The sequence below is a fragment of the Capsicum annuum genome, chromosome 4 (genome assembly GCF_002878395.1).
Source record: "Capsicum annuum cultivar UCD-10X-F1 chromosome 4, UCD10Xv1.1, whole genome shotgun sequence".
NCBI classification, from domain to species: Eukaryota; Viridiplantae; Streptophyta; class Magnoliopsida; order Solanales; family Solanaceae; genus Capsicum; species Capsicum annuum.
The window spans coordinates 15102514-15117899 of NC_061114.1; the positions used below are offsets into that span (position 1 = coordinate 15102514).

A 15386-nucleotide genomic window follows, 5' to 3' on the forward strand; every position below is an offset into this window, starting at 1 on the left:
AAAGTTTAAGGGTATATTTGCTCCTAAACTTTAACGAGGACATATTTGGACCAAACTTGTAACCAAGGATATATTTGAACCTTTTCGCAAAGTTAAGAGGTATATTCAACCCTTTTCCCTATAATTATAGATATAGATTATAGATATAGATAGATTATGTATATTTTAACCATGTTAATAAATTGGTTGGTCGACTTACACATATTCGTAACTTTCCCGTTTGTATTTTTGGTCCCAAACCTAAATAAAAACGAAGCAAAATAACTAGGATGAGCACTTGCTATACATGTAAAGCTATTGCATCCATGCTAGATATCACAGGTGGTTAGTTGTGAAAATAATATCTTCACATTTCATCCAAATAAATAAAATTTGCCTAAAAGCAAATGAATTAACAACGGAAACATTGACAATTATAGATTAGCTTTGTACACAATAAATCTGGAATACTAAGAATTACTTTACAAAATGGTTCTAAATCCAGAGAGAATCTACATTCCATCTATAAAGCACTGCAAGTTATGCTCTAATATGTTTAGCCAATTTCAATTTCCTATATCAGGCAGCCCGATGTACTATAGCTTCTGTTATGCACGAGGTTTGGGAAGGGCCGGACCACAAATTTCCTACGTTTCCATAAATTGAGAGGGTGGGGGGCTCGTTTTCGTCTTCTCTGTACCTGCATGATGTAGCATTGCAAATCTGCATCATTTGTGAAGGTTAAATCACATAGGGGTTGTTTGGTAGGAGGGATAAGGATAAATTAATCCGAGATTAATTTAGAGGAGGAGCTTATCCCATGTTTGGTTGGAACAAAACGCATGGGATAACTCATCCGAGATGAGTTATCCTGGGATTGTAGTGTTTTTCTTATCCCTCCTTGAGGGTGGGATAACTAACCCGGGAAAACTTGTTTTCTAATCAAACGACCCCATAATTTTCAAATATACGATAGGGTCTCCAGTTTAGACCTCATTAATACAGAAAAACAGAACCACCCTAGTCACAACAGCATACTCGGTGTGATCTCATAAGTGGGGCCTTGGTGGGGAGGGTAGTCTGGATGCAGACCATACCCCTACCTTGTGAGGTAGAGAGGTCGTTTCTGATAGACCCTCGACTCAAGCACCACCATAGTTGAAGGCATTAAATTATGGAATAGGGAGTATGAGGTTTCAGTAAAACATACCATTACCACCACGGATTTCTACTTCACGAAATTCTTGGACAAGAGCACAGCAACAGCACATCAAATGTGAAAGAAAATCATCTATCACACCTCCCTAAAAACGAAACAATAATCAGCAGGGTATCAGTATCTCTATTTAACCTAACACCTGTTTATGTATGAAGGTACTCGTCCATCATTAACCATTTGTCCACATTACGAAGAAAGGAACATTCAAAAGCATTTATTCATCTCCTTCTGCAAGGAGAAGATCTTTCTTTCAGCATGAAGGGCTTGCAAAAAGTATTTGCAAATATTTACCATTTCTGGGATACTACATTTTCGAATCTAGTTCTAGTTCTGGGACTAATAATTAGCTGTGAGAGATAGGGTATTTACCGTGATGTTTAGCTTCTTCCGAAGTTTCTTTCTGATGCAGCAAGTGTAACAACAGCAGGATAGTATCAAGGAGTATGCCATTAATTCATTACAAGCATCCATGGAAGCTGCATCCAACACAATAGAAAGTTATTTTTGCGAGATCCAAATAGTATCAAAATCGTGAATAAACATCCGAGGAAAAATAACACGTAGATACTGTTAAAGATGTTGAAATGTGTGACCATCTCATCTACAAGATCCTGATTCTTTTTTCATAGGTCAAGCACGTAGAAATTCTTTATGATAATGAGTGGCAGCAAGACTAGATCTCAGGACTTCTACCTGCTCTGTTAGCATGTAGTGTGTGACCATCTCATTAAAAGATTAAGCAGTAGAGAAAGCACACTATTTAATTATATTTTCAACAAAATATACTTCCCACATCAACAGTTTTTCCTAGAGGGATATTTATAATGGTCTTGAACTACTTCAACACAAACTTAAGAAAAGATATAATACATATCACACCACAAACTCGACCTTAGCTGGCAAGTAAACACTCCAACTTTGAGTACGCACATCTAGACACCTCAACTCATTTTCACTGTCAGTTGAACACTACAACTTACAAAATATCACCTAGACACCTCCAAACTTTATGTATCACGTCAGCGTCGGGTGTCCACAAGACATAGTGGAGACGAATTTGAGTGTTATAGTTGTCAATTGAGACCAATTTTGAGGTGTCTAATGTGCACTCTCAAAGTTGGAGTGGTTCTTGCCAACTGAAGCCAAGTTTGAGGCCAGAGATACAACACTTCTATATATTTGCTCTAGTTCTGTAGTATATTCGCAATACACAAGGTCCCACATCGATTATATAAAGGTTTTTGTATAGGTTTATGGGTTTAGAGTAGTGTGTTCTTTTCAAAGTTGCTCTTGGAAGAAACTCAATCTAAAGGGTAGCAATACTAATGTATAGATGGATTAACCAGCTCTCCCACGTTTCCTAGATGGTAATTAGGTAAAGTAACAAGAAGACAAATTACATTGGTTCTTGCAGTGTACACAGCTCTTAACTACTAGTTCCGAATCTAATATAGTAACTTGCAAAACTAAATGTTGTTGCTACTTTGACTGTCTCATTGATCATTTCTGGTCAAATAAAGAAAAGAAGTTTTTTAGTAACTTGCAAAACTAAAAAATAACTATTTTTTTTAATTTTTATCATCCATGACAGGACAAGAAAGTTTCAGGCAGACTATAACGCCACTTACATATGTGTCTGTTGGCTGCAAAACTGGCAACTTTAGAAAATGTACCACAAGGAAAGAAAAAGGTTTTAATGCCTGCAAAGTAAAAGGACACTATTAACAACAGTATATTGGCATTTCACAATGATATTGACTCCAAGGATGTTATAACAACTTCCATTACTTAGATGCAAAGAGAAAAAATAAAATTAAACCAAAATGAATAGAGTTGAACAAGAAGGATGATACATTAAAATGATGCCACATTAATCTTCCTTTCAAGAAAATACTAGTTCACAAGCACAATTATCCTCCAGCCAAAAACAAACTTCAACAGCAAAATTCAGAAAATAGGGAAAATAACTCTATGAATATGGAAAGAAACAAGTCAAGCAATCAACTAATTTCACGATTCTCCTTAAACATAAAGTCTATTCAGTATGTGAAAATCTATATGACAAGATCACATGACCAGCAGAAGATTGCTGTCATGGATTCGCAATATGTTCCTGCTTTAGTAACAACAGTAAGGAAAGCAGTAATAATCGGAAGAAGTGATAACAAAAAGAAAAGCCAATTGTACTTCAGTATCCTATTTCAGCCATTGGAATCTCTCTAGTGTTAGTCAGCTAGAATAGAAATAATGTCTCCAACAAGAACGACACAAACAAGATCGAACCAAAATTAGTTCTTTCTCGGGAGTAAATGTATGTGCTATTGACAAATTGAGCATGATTTAAATCTAAAGTAGTGACACAAACAAAAATTCTGTTCGTAATATGGCTAAGGAATTCATAAAATAAGTATATTATCACTATTTGTTAACATGTGTCAAGAATTTCAAGATACTCCACACTGAAGAGTGTATCAGATAAAATATAGTATTAATCGGTCAAAATCAAACATTAGGGTTTGGAGAAATTTAAAGAACATCACAAAGCAAATGTATCAGGAAAGAAGAATTGATCCATTCTTTGAACTTGAAAAAGGAATAAACAAAATCAACATAGTATATGATAGAACAAATATTCCATCCATCCATAGGTAGAGGCATCTTAAGGATTATGCTTTGATGAACTTTTATCCAATTTCCTCGTCTCATTCTCTCTTTTTTTAAATGCACACCAAATTCAACATACTATACATACAAAATAGGAAAACATACTATGGAAACCTTAATCAATCAAAAAGAAAAAAGACTATGGAAACCCTAAACATTTGATTAGCTCAACTATGCTTATATGAAGTGTTCGTCGCCCCTGTGCCAGCTTAGAGCAAGTAACTTTCACATTTCTCGTTTTGCTTAATAGATGCCTCACATTGATTATAAATTTGGACATCATTGACAAAGTTTGGGTAGGGTCAGGTATTGGGTTAGGTTTGGGGTATGGGTGCGGGGTGGGGGTAAGTGTGATGCGAGAGATAATACGTTGAGGGTAGGGTCTTGGAATATAGGAACCCTTCAGGGTAAGTCCATAGAGCTTCTAAAGATTCTTAGAAAGAGGAGGATCAATATTGCGTTTGTCCAAGAGACCAAATGGGTAGGTTCTACGGCTAGGGATGTGGATGGGTACAAGTTCTGGTACTCAGGTAGTGAGAGGCATAGGAATGGAGTGGGTATCTTAGTAGACGAAGAGCTTAGGGGGAAGGTAGTGGAGGTTAAGAGGGTTAGTGATAGGTCGATGACTATCAAGTTGGTCATTTGGGGGTTTACTTTGAACATCTGGAGTGCTTATGCGCCACAAGTGGGCTTGGGCGAGGAGGAGAAGAAGAGATTTTGGGAGGTTTTGGACGAGGTGGTAAGGGGCATCCCTAGCTCAGAGAAGGTTTTCAAAGGAGGGGATTTTAATGGGCATATCGGGTCATTGCCAAGAGGCTATGATGATGTGAATGGAGGCTTTGGTTTCGGGGATAGGAATAATGAGGGAGCTGCTCTTTTGAATTTCGCAAGGGCTTTTGGGTTGGTGGTGGTGAATTCGAGCTTTCCGTAGAAGAAGGATCACCTGATTACCTTCCGAAGTAGGATAGTCAAGACTCAGATTGACTTTTTGCTGCTTAGGAAGGGGGATAGAGCGTTGTGTAAGGATTGTAAGGTCAATCAGGGCGAGAATCTTGCAACCCATCATAGGCTTCTGGTGATGAATTTTGTTATCAAGAAGAGCAAGAAGAGAAGGGTCGGGGAGGGTCGACCCAAAATTAAGTGGGGTGGCTTGATCCCGATTAATGCATTGGAGATAGGGGCAAAGGTGGCGGGGATGGGGGTATGGGAGTGTAGGGGGGGACGTGGATAAAATGTGGAATAGGGTTGCCTGTTGCATCAAGGAGACAGCTAGAGAGGTATTGGGTGTCTCGAGCGGCCGGTCTGGACAGCATCGGGGGGACTGGTGGTAGAATGGAGAAGTTAAAAAGGTGGAGGATAAGAAGGTGGCCTACGCTAAGTTAGTTGAGAGTAAGGATGAAGAGGAGCGGCGGGTGAACAGGGAAGAGTACAAGTTAGCTAGGAAGGAGGCTAAGTTAGCAGTTACGGCTGCTAAGACAACAACTTTTGAGAGCCTGTATGCGGGACTGGAGGAGAGAGGCAGGGAAAAGAGGTTGTATAGGCTTGCTAAGCTAGGGAGAGTAAGGGCCGTCATCTTGACCAAGTGAAGTGCATTAGGAGGGAGGATGACAGAGTATTGGTGGAGGACGTTCATATTAAGAGAAGATGGCAGTCATATTTTCATAGACTGTTGAAAAACGAAGGGGATAGAGACATTGTGTTAGGGAAGTTGGAGCATTCAGAAAAGGTGGGGCTATTTGCAAGAAACGAAGGTGGAAGAGGTCAGAGAGGCTATTTGCAAGATACAAAGGGGTAGGGCGATGGGGCCTAACGAGATTTCGGTGGACTTTTGGAAGTATACTGGCGGGGCAGGCTTAAGGCGGTTGACCGAATTGTTTAACGACATTTTCAAGATGGCAAAGATGCCCGAGGCGTGAAGATGGAGTACGATTATTCCTTTATATAAGAACAACGGCGACATTCAAAGCTGCAACAACTACCGACGTATTAAGTTGTTGAGTCACACGATGAAGATTTAGGAGAGGGTCGTTGAGCGAAAGTTGAGAAAGATTGTATCTATTTCGGAGAATCAATTTGGATTTATGCTTGGTCGCTTGATGACCGAGGCAATTCACCTAGTGCGGAGACTAGTGAAGCAGTATAGGAAGAGAAAGAAGAATTTGCACATAGTATTTATCGACTTGGAAAAGGCGTACGACAAAGTCCCTAGGAAGGTTCTTTGCAGATGCTTGGAGGCGAGGAAGGTCCCGGTAGCGTACATCAGATCGATTAAGGACAAGGATAAAGGAGCGAAGACTCGAGTGAGGACAGTGGGAGGGGATTCGGAGCATTTCCCTGTCTTGACAGGGTTGCATCAGGGATCAACTCTCAGTCCATTTTTATTCGCCTTGATGATGGATGTGTTGACGCGACGTATTCAAGGAGAGATGCCTTGGTGTATGCTTTTTGCGGATGATGTAGTTTTAATTGATGAGACGCGGGGAGGTGTTAATGATAAATTAAAGGTTTGGAGACAAACCCTGGAGTCTAAAGGGTTCAGGTTGAGTAGGAGCAAGACGGAGTACTTGAAGTGCAAATTTAATGACTTAAGGAAGGAGGATGAGGTGGTAGTAAAGTTGGATTCCCATGTGGTTTGTAAAAGGTATAGTTTTAAGTATCTTGGGTCTATGATTCAGGGTAATAGAGAGATTGACGAGGATATCTCTCAGCGTATTGGGGCAGAATGGATTAAATGGAGGCTTGCCTCGGGAGTTTTGTGCGATAAGAATGTGCCTCCCAAGCTTAAAGGTAAATTCTATAGAGTTGCAGTCCGTCCAGCTATGCTGTATGGAGCGGAGTGTTGGCCAGTCAAGAACTCGCACATTCAAAAGTTGAAGGTGGCAGAAATGAGGATGTTGCGGTGGATGTGCGGACTAACTAGGAGTGACAGAATTAGGAATGACACTATTTGGGAGAAGATGGAAGTAGCGTCGGTGGAGGACAAGATGCGGGAAGTGAAGTTGAGATGGTTTGGGCATGTGATGAGGAGGGGCACTGATGCCCGAGTTCGTAGGTGTGAGAGGTTGGCCTTGGAGGGGTTTCAGGCAGGGTAGGGGGAGACCGAAGAAATATTGGAGAGAGGTGATTAGACGTGATATGGAGCAATTACAACTTACTGCGGACATGACCCTAGATAGGAGGTTTGGAGGACCATATTAGGAGAGAGGGCTAGTGCGTGTGGATGAGTCTTAGGCAGTAGTTGGGAGTGTTGTGGTGTAGCTTGGCTAGTAGTCTTAGGGCCTTGTGCATAGGTTAGAGCTGCTAGTGCCTTTGGTTTGTTAGTGTATAGTATTGTTTTGTAAGTATTATACCTCTGTTATTTCTCCTTGTTTCATGATTTATGATTACTGTCATTTTGTCTTGAGCCGGGATCTATCGGAAACGGCCTCTCTATTTCTTCGGGGGTAGTGGTATGGACTGCGTATATTTTACCCTCCCCAGGCCCCACTATGTGGGAATATACTGGGTTTGTTGTTGTTATTGCCGAAGTTTCATTTGCCTGGTGATTATAACCCACTTTTAATGTTATACATCTCAAATGCTAACTCAAAATTTGAGAAAGGCAGCACGAAACCTAATATCTCTCACCAATTGTCTTTTCAAGCTGAAAGCATCAAACCTTTGTAGTTTGCATGCTACCACATTAATCTGATTACCCCATCCATTATTGGAAACTGCACCTAGCAGCTTGTGGACTGACATGCAAGTTTTGAGAGTCTATCTACACGAATCTACTGCATGAAGATTTTCTTTTCCGGACGAAATTAATATTCTTTGTCCATTTATATCCAATTTATCAGCTAATCTGTCTTAAAATCTACACTCCCTCCATCTGCAGATCCCCTAATCTTTTTCTGCCATTGAGAAACATTACATAACCTGGTTGCAAGTACATCCAGCTTTCCAAAAGTTCTCTTTTTTTAAATACTCCTGCTGGATTAAGGAACTCCTCTCCCTTGATCTAGTTGCCGTGCACAGGTCCTAAATGGAACAGAACCCCATCCCCAACCAATACTTCCTTTGACTTCTCCTTAGATATGAATCAAAAGACATTTATTATTTGCATCATGATGATGATAAATATTATAATAGTTATCTATCCAACTACACACAAAGCTATTTAGTAATAATGCTTTCTTTGCACCAATAATACAGATGAAAAAATAAATAGCTCCTAATTCTTCGCATCAAGTATCCGCATTTTCCTTTCAACGCAAATTATCCCAAAAAAAGCATAGGAGCTAGTTAGTTAGGTTAAACATCAACCCATGATTAAACTTTTAGTTTCTGAAATTGAAACAGTGAATATATCGTTGTGATCAATAATAACAAAATAGTTCCTCCAAAACATATGCAAAATTGGACAAGTTAACAGAAGTACATGAACACAGGAAATGAAGTTGTCCACACAAAATTTGTTATTCTAGACATTTCAAATCTTCAAGTATATTTCATTAAAAAAATTGTGTATCTTTCCTTTAAGCAGAATGGGAAAGAAAACAGAAATAGTTGACCAAACCAAGTAATGAAACATAAAGAATTGTAAAGCAAGGGTGTAGTTAAATGTACATAGGAGAGGTTCTGAACAGCAGCCCAACAGATCTGTATGCCACTCTTCATATCGACGTGAACCCTTTGAAGACAGCAGTTCACGTTGTGATGAAACTGAAGAAGTGTTTCTGCAGATATATATACATAAAAATGAAAATAAGTTGAGTTGAATGAAATCACTCTAGTCACGAAACTATCATATGTGTTATGACTCCTTCCACATTTCTATTTTATGAAGATCACTACTATTAATAAAGAATGTCTACCTTGAAGTTGAATGTATCTCGTCACACTTAGCATAACTTCTATCATAGTGTTCCTTGTCACTATTGGCATCTGAGTGACTATGCTCCAACTTTTTGGTAGCCTTGGTGGGTGAACTCTTCTCGGAAATGGACTCAGCTGCAACTACCTCTGTGACATCGAGAAGATGCTGAATGATTTCACACTGACTGACATCTAAATTAGCTTGTGAACGTTGCAGTTCTAGCTGAAGCTTTTCGTTCTCTTTCTGAATTGCCTCAGAGATAGGCATGCTTGGGTAGGAACGGGAGAGGTTCTTCTTTAATACTACTGTATCATGTTTAGAGGGATCTCGTTTCAAAATGACTTCTTGCATTTTCATGTCTTCAGCCTCCAAAGTATATTCACGCTGATCCTTCTCAATTATTTCAAATCTCTCCTGCCAATGAAACACAAGATTTATTAACCTTGAAGCTAGAAATAGATACTGATGACACACCAATTGTACATGTGTAAATAATTAAGTCAGTGCGAAGGTTACTGCCCTTACAATTTTGAGCAGTAATGGGCAAGCCAAGCTAGATCCATGCTTGACTAGATATATTAGTCGAAGACGAGCATATTAAATAATAGAGAAGACATTTAGTTAGTTCATAGAAGTTAGTTTACAACTCCTGGTCCTAGACTTTAGTTCATACCCTGTGAAGTGGAGACAAGAGAATAAGAGTGCATAAACAAGCTGAAGAGAGTGGTTGAAGATACACAAAAATCTTGTGACAACAGATTGCTACGAATTCCAACTCTAGACCATTGTGCTTCACTGGAGTCACCTTATTCCTTAGGACAAAAAGTTTGATACTAATGTCTTCATGGTTTATGTCCATCATCTGGTACTTTGAACTAGTCCACGTTACCATAGACACGACCATATCATAATATTATGCAGAACGAACAAGTTATCAAAACCGTCAATTTTGCAGGAACCAAAATGTTTAAGAAACTATCATGCACTATTTTTTGTCCTAATTGATTGCACTTTAGACTTTGATAGCTAAGCCAGTGTAAGGACATATTCTTTGATTTTTCTGACACTGTTTTCAGTTATTGGTTTTGTCTTCATGATGCTGAATACATTAACGTCCTTTATACATGTTATAGCATAAAGCAAGGGAAATTGTTCACCCACACATGATTTACAAGAAAAGAGATCTGCTTAGCATCTGAAAACAAGGATTTGAATAGCAATTAACCAACAAACCTAGTGAGATCTTATGATAGGAAATACATGCAAGATTAGCAGGAAAGAAAAGCCTCATATTTATAGCTTTGGGTATAAGACCAACATCAAACAACTCAATGGCCTGACAAACAGTTCCAATTTCATATCATGAATTCATGACTGCCTGTCAAACTTATATATAATAACAAATACATATCCTTGGTGCCATAGAGAAAGAGAGCAAAGTTTCAGTACCCTGACTCGAGCATTATCCACAAGAGTGATAAGAGGAATGATCTTCAAATATTGGTCGATCTCGTTCTGAGCCTTCCGGAATTGGTAGACAATGTTCCATCCCATAGCCAACAGGTAAAGATAGCTCCGATCCTGGCAGCTGTTGACCAAAATGTAAGACCTCCTTAATGCATCTTCAAGATATTCCAGTGGCTCACGGGTTTCTGGATAATTCTTGAGTTCTGTAATTCTAAGCTGCTCCAATAAATTACCAATTAACTTAAGATGCTGGGCGAACTGCCTGCAATTCTTCTTGTGCATCCGAGCTGTGCTTGCAGCTTGTACAATCATCCCAATTAGCTTCACTGCATCAAGGCCAGCAAGCTGGGCAGCATTTGCAATTTCCCCAAATTCCATTCTAAATCACAGATTATTCCTTCAACACCCTATACAAACTCAACTACAAGCACATGCTCATATCAAGAGAATGACCATAAAAAACTCTAAATTAAGCTAGTCAAATTTCGCTAGCTTGATCTTTTACTTTTCTTGGACAGTTGATCTCTAAAACTATCCTATGCTTGTCCGCTGCAGCAGGCAATCCAGTGGATTACTCAACTGACCCAGACTCTACCGTCATTAAAAAAATGCACTAGAAACGGATGATCTGCCTGCAATGAGCTCTCAACAGCACCACATATAGTCAGCTTTCTATTAGACCACCAGAGAGCACAACTTGCAACAGATCTACCAACTACTGATTTTCGATTAAGATCCTGATCAGCTGCATGTAAGTTCAAAAATGAGTCAACCATCTTTCACAGACAGTCCACACTCCATCAAACCTCTCATTTTTTCCATTTCAACAAAGCAATAAAGGTTAAAGGGGAGCACACAACAACGCAAAAGAAAATAAGTATGAAACCACTTGTTTTTCTAGAAAATGTTTTCTTGGAAAATATTTTCCATGAAAAGCATTTTCCTTCCTACCGACCACACCCTAAGTCTAAAATGAGTCAACAAGGTCTCAAAGACGGTCCACAATCCATTAAACCTCTCATTTTCCATTTCGACAAAGAGATAAAGGCAAAACGATAAGGGATCTTTACACAAATAGCTGGACGGATTTCCTCTTTACTTAGTTATATACATACATTATACACATAAGATACATAAATTTTTTATATACTTATATTATACATCCACTTGCTATCGATAGTCTAGTGGGCAGCTATTTAGATTAATTCTTTCAAACAAAACAAAGCAAAAGATATTAAAATCCCAACAACAAAATGGAAAAGCAAGAAACAGTATACATAAAATCATTAAAATTCCAACAACATTTACCTGAATTAACGGTGTACACTGCTGTCAACTCACTGTACTCCACCGGAAGTTCAATTCAATTCATCACTGTATTGCACGTATCTACATGAATATATTGTACAAATATTAATTCTTTGTGATAATGAATGGAAAAAATTGGCCTATATCTAGTATTATATATTGCAAATATTGCATGCCAATTGTATGTTATAAGTAAACTATCTTTTCCAGAAATCAACTACATAGAATAAGCACTGGGAACACTGTTTATACATGGTATACATACACAGATATTCAAGCAAATGTAGTTTTTCTTTTGGCAAGAAAATACAATCTGCACAATTGAAAATTGAAAATTGAAATTTCGAGATTCAAAATTTACATACTTTGACAGTGAATTTGGACATAGAATGTTTTAGTGTTTATAAATTACTTACAATAATTAAGGAATTAAAATATTTAAAAAGGATATAAAAATTCCAATCAAAGAAAAACTTTTATATCTTGTGTTTTTAAACATGTAACCTGGAAAATTGAAATTTAGCAATTGCTAAAAAGGGAATGAGATATTTTTTAAGTAAAAAGAACATAAATATACACCTTTTAACTTATCATACTTACATAAATCTCCGCCCTTACAAAGTAATTAAAAAATTCTAACTAATTATGTAACTTCGTTGGATGTGTTAAGGAGCTAATTATTATCTCGACAGACTCAAAATTGAAAAAATGTATTGTAAGCTAATTATGTATCTTTACAAAAAGAAAATTATATCTTTGGTGGATGTATTTTGCATCTCGACAGTCTAGAATCGAAAAAATATATCGAGAGCTAATTATATATCTCGACAAATTCAAAATTGATATTTTCAGTAATTATATAAAATATCAAAATTTTCAGTAATTAAACTTCAAACTGTTAAAATTTACTTTGTTTGTCCTTTTTTAAAATGAATTAAAAAAAAATAAGCCACACAAAATAAAATGAAACAAAAGTGAAGGAAACGTAAAATTGAGAGAAAAAGGACATGGATTTCTGTGAATTACAAACTTACAAGCATTGATTTGAGTGAAACAACACTTGTATTTGTACTTTTTATTTGGGAAAGATTCGTAGTTACAGTGACCACAAATCTCTGGCCCTAAACCAGAGACAATGTGTGTGAGAGAAAGAGAGAATGTGTGTGTGAGTACCAGAGAAAATGTATGTGTACCACTATGTGTGTGTGTGAGAGAGAGAAAATGTATGTGTGCCACTGTGTGTGTTGAAAGAGAGAAAGAGAATGTGTGTGTGACTCTGTGTGTGTGAGAGAGAGAAAGAGAGAAAATGTATGTTTGCCACTGTATGTGTCTGAAAGAGAGAAAATGTATGTTTGCCACTGTATGTGTCTGAAAGAGAGAAGGAGAGAAATGTATGTATGTCTGCCACTGTGTGTGTGTGTGAGAGAGAAAATGTATGTTTACCACTGTGTGTGTATGTGAGAGAGAGAGAGGGTTCACGGGCTTCAGTGTTGTTTGTATGAGAGCTCCGATTTGCTGGTGCGCTTGTGGTTTGCTTTTGGAGAGTGGAAATAATGTCAGAATGACAGTAACGCAATTTTGGGAAAATATTAAGTATAATTTTATTAATTATTTTGTGTTTTCCCTATTAATTTAACAAATTCATTACAAAAATATTAATTAAGAACTTATTTTATCAAATTAATTTTATTAATTATGTTTTAAAAATAAAAATTTGATTAAATATATTTTATTTAATGTTCAGGACAATATTAAAAGAACATAATAAAATCCTCTTGATTTCATCAGATGGACAATTAAATTAAAATAATTTTTTTTTTTAAAAAGGCCAACTAAAATAAAATGGAAGGAGTATTTGATTTAAAAATAGTTGGAGATCATTGGGCAGTAGGGATAAAAATAATTAAGATTGGGATTAATTTAGAAGTGAAATTTATTTCATGTTTGATTGGGATAAAATGTATTGAAATAACTTATTTCGAAATTAATTATCTCGAGATTATAATATTTTTCTTATCCCCCTCTCCTGAGGATGGAATAACTCATCCTGGGATTAGTTATCTCGTGATTATAATGTTTTTCTTATTCCTCCTTGAGGGTGGAATAATTAATCTCAAAATATCTAATTCCACAATTTATAATTTTGGGATAATTTGTTTTTCAATCAAATGACCCTTAGAGATCAATTGATAGAGTGTATAATAAACATATTGAATATAATTTTTTTAATAATGCTTGAATTAATTATACAGTAAATATTTTTAATGTGATATTTAATTTGATGTGTTAAAAATAATATAAAAATATACTTTTTATAAAAATATCTTTTTTAGCTTTGTACACTCTTTTTCAAGAGTAGAGGAGGTAGGCACTAGTATCAGTAACTGTAGAAAAAGAAAATTCAATTTTTCACTTCTTCATGTAGACCCAAGAATTCTGGCAGTGAAATTATCGAAATTAAAGGATAATTTAAGGTATAGATACATGCGTCTTATATGGCATCTAGATACAAATCTCATATATATATATATATATATATATATATATATATATATATATATATAATATTTAGTAATTCACATTCACAATTAACATTTAGCAGCAAATTTGCATACGCCGCGGGCTGTTTATGGATTGTTTTAGTGACTCAAATATTTTATGGACTATTTTGATGACTTTGGATTGTTTTATGGACTATTTATGCAGAAAGTATGTTGTTTCATGGACTATTTTTACGAGTTTTGTGTTGTTTTGTAGACTATTTATGCAATGTTATATTATATGTAATGATTAATGACGTTATGTATTATGTTAAACTTATGATTATTTCATTTCGTTTCATCCATGTTGAGTTATTTATAATTATTTATATTTGGGAATGAAAAACATGTTTGAAAAAAATAATTTTTCTAAAAAAATCTATCAATTTTAAATGCTCAGTTATGAAAAAAAGAGGCTAACTACTTTAATATTTCAAACTGAAATAAAAATTCGAAATAACCGAATCGAATTTGTAAAAACCGAACCAAACCGAGTTTATTTTGGTTTGGTTATGGATGTCATTTTCGTCAATCCGAAAATCGATAAACCGAACCGATATTAAACAATCAGGATGAACCGACCGAACGCCCATCCCTACTCTGGTTCATATACTCCATCCATTTAAACTAGTTGGCTTTATTTGTAAAAATATTTATTTTAATTTAGTTGTATTTTTATAAAATATTATGTTTTTTTAATGTTATTCTTAATATTAAATAATTAAATAAAGTGTATATATTCAGATTTATATTTTTAAAGTACAACTAATAAGACTAATTTAGTAAAATAAATTCATAATAAATTTTTTCTTAAGAAGTGTATCAAGTCAATAAATGATTAAACAAGGTGTATATACTCAAATTTATATTTTTAAAATATAATTAATGAGACTAATTTAGTGAAATAAATTCATAATAATTTTTTTAAGAGGTATGTCACGTCAACGAAGACCAACTATTTTAAAACAGAAAATTAAGTGATTTGTTGGGTATGACACACTCCTTGAAACAAATATTTAAGGACATACACTATCATTATAGAAAAATTTATCTGACCAAATAACCTCAAAGTTCATTTAATCTAGTTTGCCCCCTAACCCTGGTTAAACTGGTTTTTCCCCATTTTAACTTCATTAAAAAAGAAACTCATGTATTAGCTGTAAAGTGTTTAGGCAAATTAGGTATGGGAATGGGTAAATTAAAAGGGATTTGACTTTTGACTAATTAAAAGCTAAGTCACCATCAAAGATTGTGATTGAATAATAAAAACCTCAATGTCCTTAATTAAAGATCTTAAATTTAATTAGGTATTTTGATCATGAAAATTTTTGCATTTTTTCTCAAAAAATCA

The 15386-nt window shown here is 35.9% G+C and overlaps 1 protein-coding gene across 5 annotated transcripts; it reads right to left on the bottom strand.

Annotated features, from left to right (window-relative positions):
- Window positions 1-362: 362 nt before the first annotated feature.
- LOC107868201 (protein MID1-COMPLEMENTING ACTIVITY 1) lies at window positions 363-13058 on the bottom strand. Of its 5 annotated transcripts, none has more exons than XM_016714823.2 (9): window positions 12939-13058; window positions 11496-11576; window positions 10170-10932; window positions 8719-9134; window positions 8471-8580; window positions 2827-2898; window positions 1568-1674; window positions 1190-1283; window positions 363-679 (listed from the first exon to the last, which is right to left on the bottom strand). In XM_016714823.2, the coding sequence occupies exons 3-9, from the start codon at window positions 10563-10565 to the stop codon at window positions 627-629; spliced, it is 1248 nt and encodes a 415-aa protein (XP_016570309.1). In that variant the 5' UTR covers window positions 10566-10932; window positions 11496-11576; window positions 12939-13058; the 3' UTR covers window positions 363-626. The 5 variants fall into 5 exon arrangements, with proteins under 5 accessions (XP_016570309.1, XP_016570308.1, XP_047266724.1 ...); XM_016714822.2 differs by having other exon boundaries at window positions 12530-12999; XM_047410768.1 differs by lacking the exon at window positions 12939-13058 and adding an exon at window positions 11861-11954.
- Window positions 13059-15386: the final 2328 nt, after the last annotated feature.